Source organism: Pseudophryne corroboree, chromosome 6 (assembly GCF_028390025.1).
Source record: "Pseudophryne corroboree isolate aPseCor3 chromosome 6, aPseCor3.hap2, whole genome shotgun sequence".
Lineage (NCBI taxonomy): Eukaryota > Metazoa > Chordata > Amphibia > Anura > Myobatrachidae > Pseudophryne > Pseudophryne corroboree.
The window spans coordinates 425,921,293-425,939,404 of record NC_086449.1 but is presented as its reverse complement, the minus strand read 5'-3'; the positions used below and the strand labels follow the sequence as shown (position 1 = coordinate 425,939,404).

Here is an 18,112-nt window from a genome sequence, read left to right as displayed (position 1 = left end):
TCTCTCTCCAAACTTTGGTAAATACCCCCCCTCCCCCTTCCCATCTTATGAGGCCCAGTACAAGATAGTTGTTTGAGGCTCTCCCCATTTTTGAGCCATCCCTGCAAATGTACCTTTTCTAAATCCACTAGACTTGTATATAAAAACCCGAACACTATTTGATAAATATATTTCACATCTCATGTTGGTCTCTATGACATTTTCTGGTAAAATGTACAGGGCTATAAACATGTATAGATATATTTTTGTGTTTGACTCTTCCCAGTGCTCCTTCAAATGTCAGCACAATCATCCACATTATCTACCTTCCGTATGAAGCCAAAGGTGAAAATGTGAGGTTCCGCTGGGCACAGGAGAGCACACAGCCTGGAGATGTGTATGAGGCATGTTGGGCTCTGGACAATATACTGATCATCAATGCTGCTCATAAGCAAATTGTTTTAGAAGATAATCTTGATCCAATGGACACTGGAAATTGGCTTTTCTTTCCTGGCGCTACTATAAAGGTTTGTTCTGTATTTATTTTATTTTTTCTTCTACCAGCAACAATAGTGGTCTAGGGTCAGTGGTCTGGGTCATAATAGCCAACTCACCGCCTCTAAAATACCCAACATAGTTTATACCAGCATTCCATGTGTGATCACAGCACCTAACATGAAATATTGACAGCAATCTAGTTCATATGGAAGATGCATTTGTTGAATTCCTACTCTGATAACAGAGCAGAATGTCTAATATCTATCCTCTTTTGACCCAACCAGTTATGCTTTAAAAACTCAATTGTAAAGTAAACAGTTGTGTAGTTGCTAAAAAAAAAATATTACCTGTTTATGGTTCATTTAATCCAGGGATGCACATCCCAGCATGCCCTGCAACAGTTTTAGCATGGCCAAATAGCAAAACTGTAGAAAGGAATGCTGGTATGTGTAGTTCCACAACAGCTGGAGGGCCAAAGGTTCCCCACCCCTGATTTAATCCTTAAAGCCAGGTCCTTCTTGTGCAGTCACTTTCTTTCTTTAAAGTTTTGATCAATATAACTGGTAGATTCCAGTACACTTATGGTATACAAATATTTACTACAGGTTGAGTAGGTTCTGAAAATACGGAATTTTCTGTAATCCAGAATTTTTTGAGCATGTCTGAGATGTTGCTTTCTGATGGTTTAATGTACACACACTTTGTTTAATATACAAAATTATTAACACTATTGAATGAAATTATCTTTGAACAGGCTCTGTGTACTATAAGGTATATATGAGACATAAATTAATTTTCATTCATGCACAAAATAATTGAAAATATTGTATTAGATTACTTATAGGCTATGGGGTATATGCAATACCTGTCAGAAACTGCTGTCTTGTCAGAAAGACGGCAGTTTCCGACAAGTTTAGGTCGGAAGGGGTTCCGAACTATTCAATGCCAGCTGTTTTTTTACGACAAGTTGGGAATTCCCGATTTGTCAGAAAACACGTGGATCGTCGGAATCCACGTGTTCTGTCAGAAGCGCGGCCAAACCCGACAGGTTTTAGCCCCGATTACGACAATGTCAGTCCGACTTAAAAAAAGGTCGGATTGGCATTGTCGGAACGGGACAAACCTGTTGGGTTTGGCTGCGGCATTGAATACTGACCTGACGGATCCTTTCCGTCGGAAAGGATCCGAAAGGTATTGAATACACCCATATGTGTAAAAGGTGTATGTGAAACATTAATGCATTCTCTATTTAGATATCTTATTATGGCATACAAATGTTCCAAAATACGGAAAATCCGATATCCAAAATACCTCTGGTCCGTAGAATTTTGTATATTGGAGACTCAACCTGTAATAAAATTTAGTACAGACAGGTATACGCAGGGCTGCCATCAGAAATTGTGGGGCCCGGTACCGCCAAAATGGGCAGGACCCCCATGAGGAGAAAGGTGGAATGCAGATGTGGGCGGGGCTGTGGATAACATGGGTGGAGCTATAGCAGGAGTGAGACATCAAAATATATAAGTAAATACTTATGCATATATATATATATATATATATATATATATACAGGTTGGGTATCCCATATCCAAATATTCCGAAATACGGAATATTCCGAAATACGGAATTTTTGGAGTTAGAGTGATATAATGAAACCTTTGTTTTATGATGGCTCAATGTACACAAACTTTGTTTAATACACAGTTATTAAAAATATTTTATTAAATGACCTTCAAGCTGCGTGTATAAGGTGTATATGAAACATAAATGATTTGCGTGAATGTACACACACATTGTTTAATGCACAAAGTTATTAAAATATTGGTTCAAATCACCTTCAGGCTGTGTGTATAAGGTGTATATGAAACATAAATGCATTCTGTGCTTAGACTTGGGTCCCATCGCCATGATATCTCATTATGGTATGCAATTATTCCAAAATACGGAAAAATCCGATATCCAAAATACTTCTGGTCCCAAGCATTTTGGATAAGGGATACTCAACCTGTATATATATATATATATATATATATATATATATATATACACACAAAATGAAGGAAACATAGACGTGGCAATAGGCTAACTGCTGTAAGCACAATATATTGTGCTCCATGACTGCTGTTGCCAACCATGTTTGTTTTATTTTATGTTCAGCAAAAATATATTTATTTTATATGTTCCTATACCATAAAAAAAAGTGTAATCAGCAGACCTCAGATCATTATGGGGCGACCGAATAAGGTGATTACTATACTCACCAGCTGAGCTGCCTTCTGTCCTGCTTACAGCTTCATGCGTTCAGATTGGTGGACAGCTCCAGCCATCCACCAATCAGTGTGTGGTAGCATTCCACCACTGTGATTGGTGGATGGACAGAGCCATTCACTAATCAGCATCAAGGCTCTGCAGCCTAACACAGAGTGGACGACGCAGCAGTGCCTGTGAATGCTGCCAGCGGATTGGAGACGCGTGATTGGGGAGTGCGCCGCTGATCATCTTCATCCACCGCTTCAGGGCCCTGGTGGCAGCTGTGTAGAAAACGCCGGGCTGCCAGTGTTGCACTAGCGCAACGGCAAGCAGCAGAATGAAGTAACTAGAGAAAGCGGCTCTTGATTGGCTTCCAATCTATGAGCCTTCAGCTCCCATTGATTCACGGCCAGTGCCACGATAGTAATGCCGCTGGCGCTATCTCTAGTCACATTATGGCTGCTGCTTGCTGGTGACCTGTCTGCAACACTGGTGGGCCAGCACTATATACAATGCTGCCACACGGGCACCATTTCTGTCCGGGCCCGGGACAAAATTACCCTCAGAACCCCCTTGATGGGTATACGACTTCTTCAACAACATGTATACGTATAAGTCTTTGTATCTTGGGTACTAGAATGTCCACTGAACTGCTGTAGAGGTTGTGTAGTATGTGACCAGCAGAAAGGTCCCAATGGTAGCCAGCTGGGTAGTGGTTGGTAGCCAAAATGAATAAGAGGCAGAAGGGGCAGAAGGGTAGTTATACATAGTCATAGGTCAAGCAAAAATAAAAAAAATAAACAGTCCATGAAGGTTTTCATATCGCAGGTTGAAATAAGCTGGTTCATAGATACTAGAGGGGAGATGTATCAAGCCTTGTAGAGCAGGGGTGGGGAACCTCCGGCCCGCGGGCCGTATACGGCCCGCAAAGCCGTTTGGTCTGGCCCACCAGCTTGTGTCAGTGAGACACGCTGCCGCTCAGTCCGGACCGGCAGCCAATCAGGAGCCGCGGCTGCCGGTCCGCGAGCTCTGATTGGCTCTCGAACCGGCGACTGGTTTGAAGTACTACACGCCGCCGCTCCCACCCGACAGCCGCGCTCTCCTCCGTGTCCCGCTGAAAGGAGCACGGTAAGCAGCACGGAGGGGAGAGGGGAGGGGGGGAGGGCATCTGTATACCTGGCACTGTGGGGGCATTTGTATACCTGGCACTGTGGGGGCATCTGTATAACTGGCACTGTGAGGGGCATTTGTATACCTGGCACTGTGTGGGCATCTGTATACCTGGCACTGTGGGGGCATCTGTATACCTGGCACTGTGGGGACATCTGTATACCTGGCACTGTGAGGGGCATTTGTATACCTGGCACTGTGGGGGCATCTGTATACCTGGCACTGTGGGGGCATCTGTATACCTGGCACTGTGGGGGGCATTTGTATACCTGGCACTGTGGGGGGCATTTGTATACCTGGCACTGTGGGGGCATCTGTATAACTGGCACTGTGAGGGGCATTTGTATACCTGGCACTGTGGGGGCATCTGTATACCTGGCACTGTGGGGACATCTGTATACCTGGCACTGTGGGGGCATCTGTATAACTGGCACTGTGGGGGCATCTGTATAACTGGCACTGTGAGGGGCATTTGTATACCTGGCACTGTGGGGGCATCTGTATACCTGGCACTGTGGGGGCATCTGTATACCTGGCACTGTGGGGACATCTGTATACCTGGCACTGTGAGGGGCATTTGTATACCTGGCACTGTGGGGGCATTTGTATACCTGGCACTGTGGGGGCATCTGTATACCTGGCACTGTGGGGGGCATTTGTATACCTGGCACTGTGGGGGCATCTGTATAACTGGCACTGTGAGGGGCATTTGTATACCTGGCACTGTGGGGGCATCTGTATACCTGGCACTGTGGGGACATCTGTATACCTGGCACTGTGGGGGCATCTGTATACCTGGCACTGTGAGGGGCATTTGTATACCTGGCACTGTGGGGGCATCTGTATACCTGGCACTGTGGGGACATCTGTATACCTGGCACTGTGGGGGCATCTGTATACCTGGCACTGTGGGGGCATCTGTATACCTGGCACTGTGGGGGCATCTGTGTACCTGGCACTGTGGAGGGCATTTGTATACCTGGCACTGTGGGGGGCATTTGTATACCTGGCACTGTGGGGGCATCTGTATAACTGGCACTGTGAGGGGCATTTGTATACCTGGCACTGTGGGGGCATCTGTATACCTGGCACTGTGAGGGGCATTTGTATACCTGGCACTGTGGGGGCATTTGTATACCTGGCACTGTGGGGGCAATTGTGGATCTGGCACCGCACTATTGGGGGCATATGTGTATCACGTCCCATTTTAACTTGCCACACCCATTTTTTTGGCGCGCACACACAGTACCTCTAAGGGGCAGACCTACTGGGGGGCAGGGTAATTTTTTAAGTTGAGAATTTTTGTATGGCCCCCGAAGGATTTTATAAATATCCAAATGGCCCTCGGTAGAAAAAATGTTCCCCACCCCTGTTGTAGAGAGTGGCAAAGATGAGAAGCTGCCCATAGCCACCAATACTTTAGTAGGAAAAATAAAAGTATACTTATGGGAAATATTGTCTAATTACAGATTGGAAACTATTGTAAATATGCCACAATCCTGCTTTTGCTGTATCTGTTTGAAAATAGGGTGGATTGCAGGGGCAAATGCAGGATTTGTATGGGGGGGGGGGGTTCCCATACATGTGCATTAGATGTATGTTATGCAGAAGTGTGTCACTGGACCTTTTAGACCAGGGGTGGGGAACCTCCGGCCCGCGGGCCGTATACGGCCCGCAAAGCCGTTTGGTCCGGCCCACCAGCTTGTGTCAGTGAGACACGCTGCCGCTCAGTCCGGCGGCAGCGTGTCTCAGCTGTCAGAACAGGGAGGAGAGCGCGGCTGTCGGGTGGGAGCGGCGGCGTGTAGTACTTCAAACCAGCCGCCGGTCTGTGAGCCAATCAGAGCTCGCGGACCGGCAGCCAATCAGGAGCCGCGGCTGCCGGTCCGCGAGCTCTGATTGGCTCTCGAACCGGCAGCTGGTTTGAAGTACTACACGCCGCCGCTCCCACCCGACAGCCGCGCTCTCCTCCGTGTCCCGCCGAAAGGAGCACGGTAAGCAGCACGGAGGGGAGAGGGGAGGGGGGGAGGGCATCTGTATACCTGGCACTGTGGGGGCATTTGTATACCTGGCACTGTGGGGGCATCTGTATAACTGGCACTGTGAGGGGCATTTGTATACCTGGCACTGTGGGGGCATCTGTATACCTGGCACTGTGGGGACATCTGTATACCTGGCACTGTGGGGACATCTGTATACCTGGCACTGTGAGGGACATCTGTATACCTGGCACTGTGGGGGCATCTGTATACCTGGCACTGTGGGGGGGCATTTGTATACCTGGCACTGTGGGGGGCATTTGTATACCTGGCATTGTGGGGGCATCTGTATACCTGGCACTGTGGGGGCATCTGTATACCTGGCACTGTGGGGGGCATTTGTATACCTGGCACTGTGGGGGCATTTGTATACCTGGCACTGTGGGGGCATCTGTATAACTGGCACTGTGGGGGGCATTTGTATACCTGGCACTGTGGGGGCATCTGTATACCTGGCACTGTGGGGGCATCTGAATACCTGGCACTGTGGGGGCATCTGTATACCTGGCACTGTGGGGGGCATTTGTATACCTGGCACTGTGGGGGCATTTGTATACCTGGCACTGTGGGGGCATCTGTATAACTGGCACTGTAAGGGGCATTTGTATACCTGGCACTGTGAGGGGCATTTGTATACCTGGCACTGTGTGGGCATCTGTATACCTGGCACTGTGGGGGCATCTGTGTACCTGGCACTGTGGGGACATCTGTATACCTGGTACTGTGAGGGGCATTTGTATACCTGGCACTGTGGGGGCATCTGTATACCTGGCACTGTGGGGGCATCTGTATACCTGGCACTGTGGGGGCATCTGTATACCTGGCACTGTGGGGGGCATTTGTATACCTGGCACTGTGGGGGATACCTGGCACTGTGGGGGGCATTTGTATACCTGGCACTGTGGGGGGCATTTGTATAACTGGCACTGTGAGGGGCATTTGTATACCTGGCACTGTGGGGGCATCTGTATACCTGGCACTGTGGGGACATCTGTATTCCTGGCACTGTGGGGGCATCTGTATACCTGGCACTGTGGGGGCATTTGTATACCTGGCACTGTGGGGGCATCTGTATAACTGGCACTGTGAGGGGCATTTGTATACCTGGCACTGTGGGGGCATCTGTATACCTGGCACTGTCGGGACATCTGTATACCTGGCACTGTGGGGACATCTGTATACCTGGCACTGTGGGGGCATCTGTATACCTGGCACTGTGGGGACATCTGTATACCTGGTACTGTGAGGGGCATTTGTATACCTGGCACTGTGGGGGCATCTGTATACCTGGCACTGTGGGGGCATCTGTATACCTGGCACTGTGGGGGCATCTGTATACCTGGCACTGTGGGGACATCTGTATACCTGGCACTGTGAGGGGCATCTGTATACCTGGCACTGTGGGGGCATCTGTATACCTGGCACTGTGGGGGCATCTGTATACCTGGCACTGTGGGGACATCTGTATACCTGGCACTGTGGGGGCATCTGTATAACTGGCACTGTGAGGGGCATTTGTATACCTGGCACTGTGGGGGCATCTGTATACCTGGCACTGTGGGGGCATCTGTATACCTGGCACTGTGGGGGGCATTTGTATACCTGGCACTGTGGGGGGCATTTGTATACCTGGCACTGTGGGGGCATCTGTATAACTGGCACTGTGAGGGGCATTTGTATACCTGGCACTGTGGGGGCATCTGTATACCTGGCACTGTGGGGACATCTGTATACCTGGCACTGTGAGGGGCATTTGTATACCTGGCACTGTGGGGGCATCTGTATACCTGGCACTGTGGGGGCATCTGTATACCTGGCACTGTGGGGACATTTGTATACCTGGCACTGTGAGGGGCATTTGTATACCTGGCACTGTGGGGGCATCTGTATACCTGGCACTGTGGGGGCATCTGTATACCTGGCACTGTGGGGGGCATTTGTATATCTGGCACTGTGGGGGCATTTGTATACCTGGCATTGTGGGGGGCATCTGTATAACTGGCACTGTGAGGGGCATTTGTATACCTGGCACTGTGGGGGCATCTGTATACCTGGCACTGTGGGGGCATCTGTATACCTGGCACTGTGGGGGCATCTGTATACCTGGCACTGTGGGGACATCTGTATACCTGGCACTGTGAGGGGCATTTGTATACCTGGCACTGTGGGGGCAATTGTGGATCTGGCACCGCACTATTGGGGGCATATGTGTATCACGTCCCATTTTTACTGGCCACACCCATTTTTTGGCACGCACACACAGTACCTCTAAGGGGCAGACCTACTGGGGGGCATGGTAATTTTTTAAGTTGAGAATTTTTGTATGGCCCCCGAAGGATTTTATAAATATCCAAATGGCCCTCGGTAGAAAAAAGGTTCCCCACCCCTGTTTTAGACAAATATCCTATTCAGGTACAATAGAAAATAGATCTCCATCGTTCATTCATATTTAAACAATTGGAATCTATTTACCTTTCTTCCTTCTCCCTATCAAAATGCACTTATCGCGTTGAGATGCATATCAAGCTTCTAAATAGACTTTACCTGACCCCTAGTAACTCCATAAATTTTGGCCCTCGTGTTCTAAACTCTGTTGGCATCTCTGTTTCATGGAGGGTACAATCATGCATATTTATGGGACTGTCCTGCATTACGTCCATTTTGGTTGAAGGTGTTCAACCTCATTAATGTAGTGCTAGTTCTCACACTTACCCTGGAGCATGCCTTGGCATTGCTACATTGGTACCCTATTGCAGGCCCTAAGTCTGATCGTTATGTCCTTGAACACATTCTCATATCTGCTAAAGCTAGCATTATTCAGCAATGGAAGTCCTCCTCACCCCACTCCCTAGGGATGTTATTACCAAAACTCAATTTCATTACAAGATGGAGACTCAGGAAATGATCTGTTATATGAATCCCTCATCTCCCTTTTGTGAAATGGTATCCATGGCACTTGTATGTTACTGAGGGAAAGGTTGCCCCTTCAAAATCATGGAGTTTTCCTGATCTTTTTGTCCATTTAACCTAAATGAGTCTTCCTTCTCCGATTCTGATCATTAGATTTTTGGAGTCCTTCTCCCATATGAATATATCTTTGCACTGTATTCCCCCTCTTCCATTATTGTGCCTACTACAGATGAGTCCGCATACATCTTGCCTCAATATGCCATGCAGCATGAAATGTGAAACTCCATAAGTGTTAGGCATCTTTATTAGCCAAAAATACATCTTATTCACATCGCTATGTGAATACTACCACTAGCAAACTCTGCTGATCAAGATGATATATGGCAGCATGCCTATATTCTGTGTGCGGTTGTATCTGCATCCAAAATTGTAAGTTTCGGATACAGATACAGGCGCGGTCGCACACAGAATATAGGCATATCATTTTAATAAGATGCATTTTAATGGAAAAGGTTGCACAAAAAGATGCTCTGCAAAAAGAATACTTTGGCCTATTCAATACTAGCTGTTGTGCCCGACTGTACTCAGGAGCCCTTTTTACCTGCAGCATTGTCACAACCAGGGCCGGCTCCAGGCCTACTAGCCCCCTGAGCAAGGAAATGTAAAAGCGCCCCCACCCCTAACCCCTATGCACGCACTCCTGGAAAAGTGGGTGTGGCCTCCTGGAAAAGTGGGCGTGGCCTCGTAAATTCGGATTATCAAACTATAAATAAATGTATTTTCACACCCCCTCTACGCACACAATTAGCAGCCTTACACATAACAGCCACAGTAGTGTTCCTTACACACAATGTCTCCAGTATAGTGTCAGATACACATAATATCTCCAGTATAGTGCCAGACTATAAATAAATATATTTTCACACCCCCTCTACGCACACAATTAGCAGCCTTACACATAACAGCCACAGTAGTGTTCCTTACACACAATGTATCCAGTATAGTGTCAGATACACATAATATCTCCAGTATAGTGCCAGATACACATAATGTGCAGTGCCAAATAGACATGATATGCCCCCCATCAGTGTCAGCTACACATGACATGCCCCGCAGTAGTGTCAGCTACACATGACATGCCCCGCAGCCGTGCCAGCTACACATGACATGCCCCCCAGCAGTGCCAGCTACACATAATAGTGTTCACTTTTTAGGGCAGGGTGCTGATCACAGGGAGGGCACATTTTTAAGTTAGGAGGACAAAATGATGTACAAACTGTAATGCTTGGTGCTCCCCTACCTACATGCCAAAGCATGGACAGTGCGCGCCGAAGCAAAAATTTAGGGGCGTTGCTTCGTGGGGAAGGTGCGTGGCCACATAATAGTGGCAATTCGCATTACACCACACAGTAGTGCAGCTAATGCACATTGCACCAGGTAGAACCTCCTATACACTTTGCGCCAGGCAGAGCACGTTAGACTCTTTGCGCCAGGCAGAGCACGTTAGACACTTTGCGCCAGGCAGAGCACGTTAGACACTTTGCGCCAGGTAGAGCACGTTAGACACTTTGCGCCAGGCAGAGCACGTTAGACACTTTGCGCCAGGCAGAGCACTGAGACACATTGCCTAGCCACAGACGCCTAGCGGGAACACTACATGGTATGCTCCCCAGCCGTGCCAGCTACATATGACATGCCCCCCAGCAGTGCCAGCAACGTGTGACATGCCCCCCAGCAGTGCCAGCAACACATGACATGCCCCCCAGCAGTGCCAGCAACACATGACATGCCCCCCAGCAGTGCCAGATACACATGACATGCCCCCCAGCAGTGCCAGATACACATGACATGCCCCCCAGCAGTGGCAGATACATAAATGGCCACACAGTGCCAGATATGTCCCCACAGTTCCAGATACATAAATGCCCCTACATTGCCAGATACATAAATGCCCCCACAGTGCAGATATGCCCCACAGTGCCAGATACATAAATGCCCCCACAGTGCCAGATACATAAATGCCCCCACAGTTCCAGATACATAAATGCCCCCACAGTGCCAGATACATAAATGCCCCCAAGGTGCCAGATACATAAATGACCCCACAGTGCCAGATACATAAATGACCCCATGTGGCAGATACATAAATGCCCCCACAGTGCAGATACATAAATGCCCCCACAGTGCAGATACATAAATGCCCCCACAGTGCCAGATACATAAATGCTCCCACAGTGCCAGATACATAAATGCCCCGACAGTGCAGATATGCCCCCACAGTGCCAGATATATAAATGCCCCCACAGTTCCAGATACATAAATGCCCCCAGTGCCAGATACATAAATGCCCCCACAGTGCCAGATACATAAATGCCCCCACAGTGCAGATATGACCCCACAGTGCCCTGCCCAGTACATAAATGCCCCCACACAGTGCCCGATCCATAAATGTCCCCCACAATACCTGCGGTGCTGGGAGGGGGAGTGCTGCTGAGGGCGTGGGCGGACTCTTCCACAACGGTTGTGTGCGCGCTATGCGCGCTGCGCGGCACCGGCATCTGACGTCAGACGCCGGCGCCGCACAGCGCGCATAGCGCGAAACAGTTTAGGCCGGGTAGCGCTTCAGGCTGGCTCCAGGAACGAATATGGCGGTGCCCATTAAGGGTGACACCCTGCGCGGTCGCTCTATTCGAACATGCCTGGAGCCGGCCCTGGTTACAACCAATTAAGGGGTCTATTCATGAAGCAGTTAAAAGAGTGGAAAAGTGATCCAGTGGAGAAGTTGCCCACGGCAACCAATTGGCTGCTCTGTATAATTTTATAGTATGCAAATTATAAATGTTATATCAATGCTGATTGGTCGCCATGGCCAACTTCTCCACCGGCTCACTTCTCCACACTTTTCACTGCTTCATGAATAGACCCCTGAATATTTTATCCTAGGCATAGTGAAATCTCAACAAAAACAAACTGGTAAGCAATGCAGGGACCCCTCCCCACGGAGCCACGTCCACAGCCCTCGTGACGACCGATTGTGATGAGCCTAAACCTGCCAGGGAAAATTATTTACACATAGGTGAAAACCACATTGCAAATGGTTCAGTGGTTTCGGAGTTAAGCCGTCCATTGATTTTATTAAAGGCCTCGCCGTCCACCCCCCTACCTTCTTTTCTCCCCAATAAACACTCGGACAACTGAATTGCGATTTAAAAGGTCACAGCCAAATTTATTGATCAAATTAGAATTGGTACTCTATAAGTGGGTGGCGAGAAAGCAGTGCATACCCCCGGCTACAGCCTCCATTTTAATTTCTTCCTAAATTAAACAACGGGGCGGAACCTAAGTCCCGCCCTTGCGCAAGTTAGCTGAGCGGTACCACTTCCCACCATTGGCATAGCACCGGTCCACCCTTAAGATGACGACCGTGTCGGCCCTTGAGGCCACGACAAACTCGCCGAGGATCTGGGGGAAGTGCCGCCAACCGACGTTGCGCTACTACAGACTGCCGAGGAGCACTGCTTGCCGCGCCTGCTGGACCTCTTTTGCCAGACCATAATTAAAGACCGAATTGGCCTGACGTTGCCACCACCGGACGTAAACTTCAATTCAAATTCCAGTTACCTCACCTTCGCCCTGGTGATAGCGAAAACTCTGGATTGCCTATCGGTGCCACCACCGAAATTAACAAACGTTCAATTCCTAAATACCAGGGCCAAATTGCCCTACCAACTGGGCGGGCGGGTGGGTGCCTTCTTGTATCCTTGATCAGCCTGAAAGAGGGAGCCTGCCTGGCACTCCTGCTCTTTTGTACCTCCCAGGTAACTCTCCTCCCCCTCTTACCTATAGGATGCTGCTATGCTACCTGCTCTATCCCCCCCCCCCCCTCCCCTCCCCTCCCGGCTGTCAGGATCCCAGCGGTTAGCAGGCTGACGCCGGAATCCTGACAGGTGGAATACCGGCAGCAAGCGCAGCATGTTCCCCCACGGGCTCGCTGCGCTCAGCACGCATTGGGCCCAGTGGCGACCACTAATCTGTTCCCCCTTGGGGTTGTGGCGTGGACCACCACCCAAGTGGGGATTCCGGACGGCTGTTGGGATTTCATCCGTCAACATTTCACCGGATGTCGGGATTCCGGCATCTGCATCCTGACCGACAGGATCCCGATAGCCGGCAAATTGACCGCATACCCATATCAGTTACTGGCATAAATAAAATATGGTGACTCTGCGACTAAAATTCTGTGTTTGACACAGAGGCGTATCTAGCATGGGGCAAGCAGGGCACGCGCCCTGGGTGCCGTGGCAGCCCCAGCAGAGGGGGGCGCCACCGGCACCTGCACGGCCCGCTCGCCCCATGCGACAGGGTTTGGAGCCGCAAGCGCTACCCGCGGCGCTCTCCCTGTCTCCCCGGCTCCGGCTGCTGTGCCTGTCACACTGTACAGGCAGCGGCAGCCAGGAGCCTACCCCTACTCCCCCCCTGCACAGACTACATAGCGCGTGCGCGACCTCGGAGGTGCGCGGCCTGGAGGTGCAGGTGAGCAGGCCGCCACTGTTCAAACTTTCCTGTCAGGGGAGAGAGGGGGGAGAGAGGAGGGGGGGGGGGGGGGTGCGGGACAGTGCGAGACAGTGTGCTTGTGTGTTAATTGTGTGTGTGTGTGTGTGTGTGTGTGTGTGGGACAGTGTGCATGTGTGTTAATTGTGTGTGTGTGGGACAGTGTGTGTAAATTTTTGCAGTCCAGTGTATCTGGGGGAGGGGAAAGTATGAGAATGTGTGTGTAGTCTGAGTGGGTGTGTGTGGGATTTAGGGGTGGCCAGTCTGTGTGTGTGTGTAATCTACAGTGTGTGTGTGTGTGTGTGTGTGTGTGTGTGTGTGTGTGTGTGTGTGTGTGTGTGTAAGGGGGTGGGGCAGTCTGTGTGTGTGGGCGGGATGTACTAATGGCCATTTACCTAAGAGGGATCACGGGCACTGAGATGTCCTTCTCATTCACCATCCAGCTGGGTGGCCGAGCCGGGCGGGTGGAAAGCCAGCAGCAGGGCAGCATGCCGGATATCAGCAGCCCAGGGTGCAGGCTGTAAGGCATGTACGGAGCCCAAAGCCGGAGATGGCAGCATGTTGACCGGCAACAAGCGGCTTCTGCTTCCGTGTTCAACATGCTGCCGATCTCCGGCTTTGGGCTACGCAGGGTTCGGGGGATGGGTGTCCTCTGCCGGTGTACTGCAGCTCCGGGGGTGCGGGCTCCGGAGGCTCTCAGCACTGTTGAATATCCAGCTGCCTCAAGTATGTACAGCCCGCACCCTCGGCTGCTGATATCCGGCATGCTGCTGCTGCTGCTGGCTGTCCCCCCGCCCGGCTTGGCCACACAGCTGTACACTGAGAAGGGCATCTCCGTTCCCGAGGTTTAATACATATGCCTAAGTAAATGGAATCTGCGGTAAACGATACTAATGCTTACCGTGGCAGTAACAGCAGGGAGGACAGCGCACATCGGGATCCTGCAGCTGGAGAGAAGAACCCCTTCAGAGCGCAGCAGACCACACTGAAAAGGGTGCATCCCCGGTGCGGTGCTCTGCTGGCGCCAAAGATGTGGAGTGTCGGAGGTGGCAGAAGCGCTGCAGCTTGGGGTGAGAAACCGCTACAACCCTTCCGCTGCTAAACTCTGCAATTAGTCAATTAAGGGGGTAGGCTCCCCTCACCACAGTGCCCCGCAGGAATACTTAATTAAGGGGGTAGGCTCCCCTCACCACAGTGCCCCGCATGATTAGTTAGTTAAGGGGGTAGGCTCCCCTCACCACAGTGCTCCACAGGCCTTGTTAATTAAGGGGGTAGGATCCCCTCACTCTATAATGTGAATTTTGGCTCATACCGTGTGCTATAATGTGAATTTCGGCTTATACTGTGTGCTATAATGTGAATTTTGGCTCATACCGTGTGCTATAATGTGAATTTTGGCTCATACCGTGTGCTGTAATGTGAATTTCGGCTCATACCGTGTGCTATAATGTGAATTTCGTCTCATACCATGTGGGGTAATGTGAATTTTGGCTCATACCATGTGGAGTAATGTGAATTTCGGCTCATACTGTGTGCTATAATGTGAATTTTGGCTCATACTGTGTGGGGTAATGTGAATTTCGGCTTATACCGTGTGCTATAATGTGAAAGGGGCACCAGTACTAGATAGTATAAGGGGTCCTACTACACTGAAGGACACGCTCCCTAATTGCTGTCTACACTCTTTCATTCCCCCTTCAAAAATTCAACTTCGACCACTGCACCTACATCTATACATACACACCCTGACATCTTTATATACAGTGACACCGGTGGCATGTGCACATACTTTCCTTTTGTATTTTTTGGGTTTTTTTTTTACGTTTTATGATACATTGCATTTTATTGAGGTTAATTGTTGTACAATATTGTTAATGATAGTGATATAAGAAAAACACTCTTGCCCCTCTCTCCTAATTACCCTTAGGCCTCGTATACAATGGTGCTGAATAACACTGTAAAAATCTTAGACAAAGCCATGTACTTTGTCCTCCCTTTGAGCAAAGCATTCATAGCTTGTGCTGAAAGCTCCCTTGCAGCATAGTGTACTATGCACTTACTGAACGTTCACAAAGAACTCCAACACTGAGTGTTAATGATTGTGGGGCTGTAGGCAGTGACAAAACTGATGCAATGCAGGGACAAATGATTGGTTTTCAGAATTGCCATTATGTGTAAGGCGTTAGTGTCTTTTCAGCTTGAAGCTGACGATCTCCTCTTGTAAATCCGGAAATGTGGATGATAGACTGTCCATGCACAGTCACCGGGTTATGCTTTCAGGCTCCTAGTAACTTTTGATGTGATATTTTTCTGGTAAACAACAAAAAGAGCTGTGTTACTAATGGACTTGGTTGAAATGAGTTATACGATCAATATTATTTTGTAAAATATTATAGTTTATCAGGTTAATACTTTATAATTCAAATAGCATTTGGTCATTCTATGCCGCTAAATATCTTTGATCCCACTGAATGTTTTTTAAGCATGTCCATCACTTACCTTGTTACACGTAAATGAGGCTGAAAGAAAGGCTATTAGAAGCTTTCTCTACTTTCATAAGCCATTACTACTGTACATGTTTTATTGATCATTATATTAAATACCTCATCACCTGTGACCAATCGTCTGTGATAATGGACAAATGTTCTGCTCTATTTCTTTTAACATGTATTGCAGTAAAGCTGTGCTCTTGCCATACAAAAATGTAAGATGGCTTGCGCCAGGGGCTTCTCTGGGTGTGACAGGATAACATATTCAGTGAGAAACTGTTATGAGCCACCGCTGCAGCTCATCGTTGTATCGGATCCTGGTTGTTGCTAGGGGACCGGGATGCCACGTGACGTTTTTCCGCCACTGCCCAGCAGTAAGTTGATGGTGGGCCGCCCGTTCTCCCATCGCCCACTGACCACTGCTCATGCAGTAATCTACTGCTGTAGGTAGGGTGCCCTGCCGCTGATCAATAAAGTTTATTGTACGGCTCACGTGATGTCATGATGCGTCATTGAATCAGAGAGGAGCCACGTGGGATAGAAGAATGGTAAGTTTTTGAGGCAGAAGGGGGCCAGGAGCTGGAACAATAGTCTGTGGCTCTGTGTGCAAATAGTGTGACTGTGTGTGTAGAGCTCGGGCTGTGAAGAGTTACAAACAGTGGCATACCCTCCAACTGTACCTTTTTGGCAGGCACAGTACCTATTTTTTTAATGGTCTGTACCGATTTTTGACTCGCCAAACTTCCATTGAAAGTATAGGAAAGGGAACATGGCCACGCCCCCTTTGCCCGTTGCCTCACCCCTTTTCCGAATTTGTACCGATTTATATGTGTAAAATGTTGGCGGGTTTGCAGTTGTTGTGTCTGTGTATACTGTTCTGTTTTTTTCCCCTTTTTCAGTTAAAAGGCCCCTCATTGCTCCTTTGATTTATGAAACTGTATATAGAATTAACAGTGCCCTGTTATTTTAAAAGTGAACATATGAAAATCAAATTGCTCAGAGCATGTGCACAGGAATTGTTTATTTTATATTGTTTTTATTTGTGTTTGTATGTAAAGATAAGGTAGAGGGGTGTCTGAGGAGGAGGAGGGGGGAGCTGCCTGTTTTGTCAGTCCTGGGCCCCACAATTTCTGATGGCAGCCCTGATAGTCATTGTGCTATACTCTGCATTCAAGTCCTGGTTCTGGTCTGTGTATTCATCAGCTACTTCTCATCTGTGCTAAAGTATTGTGCTGCACTCCAAACCTCAATTTTCTCTCTTATGGTTAAATCCACATCTACAGTCGGGTTCAGTATGGTATGCCAGCGGTCGGGCTCCCGGCGACCAGCATACCGGCGCCGGGAGCCTGACCGCCGGCTTACCGACAGTGTGGCGAGTGCAAATGAGCCCCTTGCGGGCTCGCTGCGCTCGCCATGCTGCGGGCACGGTGGCGCGCTACGAGCGCAACGCTATTTTATTCTTCCCTTAGGGGGGTCGTGGACCCCACGAGGGAGACTAAGTGTCGGTATGCCGGCTGTCGGGATCCCGTCAGTCGGCATACTGAAGACCACCCCTACAGTCTGCTTATCACTATGCTGAGAGAACCCTGCCACACCTAGCTCCATTATCCTGAACACTTCTGGTATTACACAGTCAGGCCTCCGGTTAACTGTTTCTGTAACAATCTGCATTTGTCTGCACTCAGGATAATAATCCTGAGGTCTCCAGCCAATTGAGTAATCCCCTACTGCTAGAGGTTTACATACTGGTGGCCACCTACGTACCGGTGTGTACAGTATATCAAAAGGGAACAGCGGGTGGCTGTCATAGCAGAAGACCCACTTGTGGGCTCTAGGCAGGGCCGGATTAAGGTGTGTGTGGGCTCCTGGGCAGCACACTTGTGGGGGCCCCTATTAATAAAATTATCAAAGTTTTATAGATATATATATATAAGAATTTGGAAAGATGGTGTGGGACCGCAGGAGGGTAAGTTATTCCCCCCTCCAGCTTCGCCCACCTGCTCCAGCTGTGACTTGGTAAAAGCAACACCTGGGTACCCCATCACTGAGGCATTAGACATTTGAGACCCCAGAGGTGAGTTTATAGAAGTTGATACACTGACCATTATGGGGTCCTGAGGGGATTGCCATGGAGTGTAGCTGCACTGCCCAGGTCTCCTGTCAGACAGAGAAGCTGCCAATGTGAGGAATCAGAGAGCCGTGCTGTGTGGAGAAGGTCCAGGACTCCGG

The 18,112-nt window shown here is 49.1% G+C and overlaps 1 protein-coding gene across 4 annotated transcripts in view; it reads left to right on the top strand.

Moving 5' to 3' along the window:
- Nucleotides 1–18,112, top strand: part of RELN (reelin) — an 856,893-nt gene that overhangs the window by 372,315 nt on the left and 466,466 nt on the right. For all 4 annotated transcript variants that reach the window (XM_063927014.1, XM_063927013.1, XM_063927012.1 and 1 more), the window contains exon 10: nt 266–506. In XM_063927014.1, the coding sequence (XP_063783084.1) occupies nt 266–506 (241 nt within the window). The remainder of the gene's footprint in view (nt 1–265; nt 507–18,112) is intronic.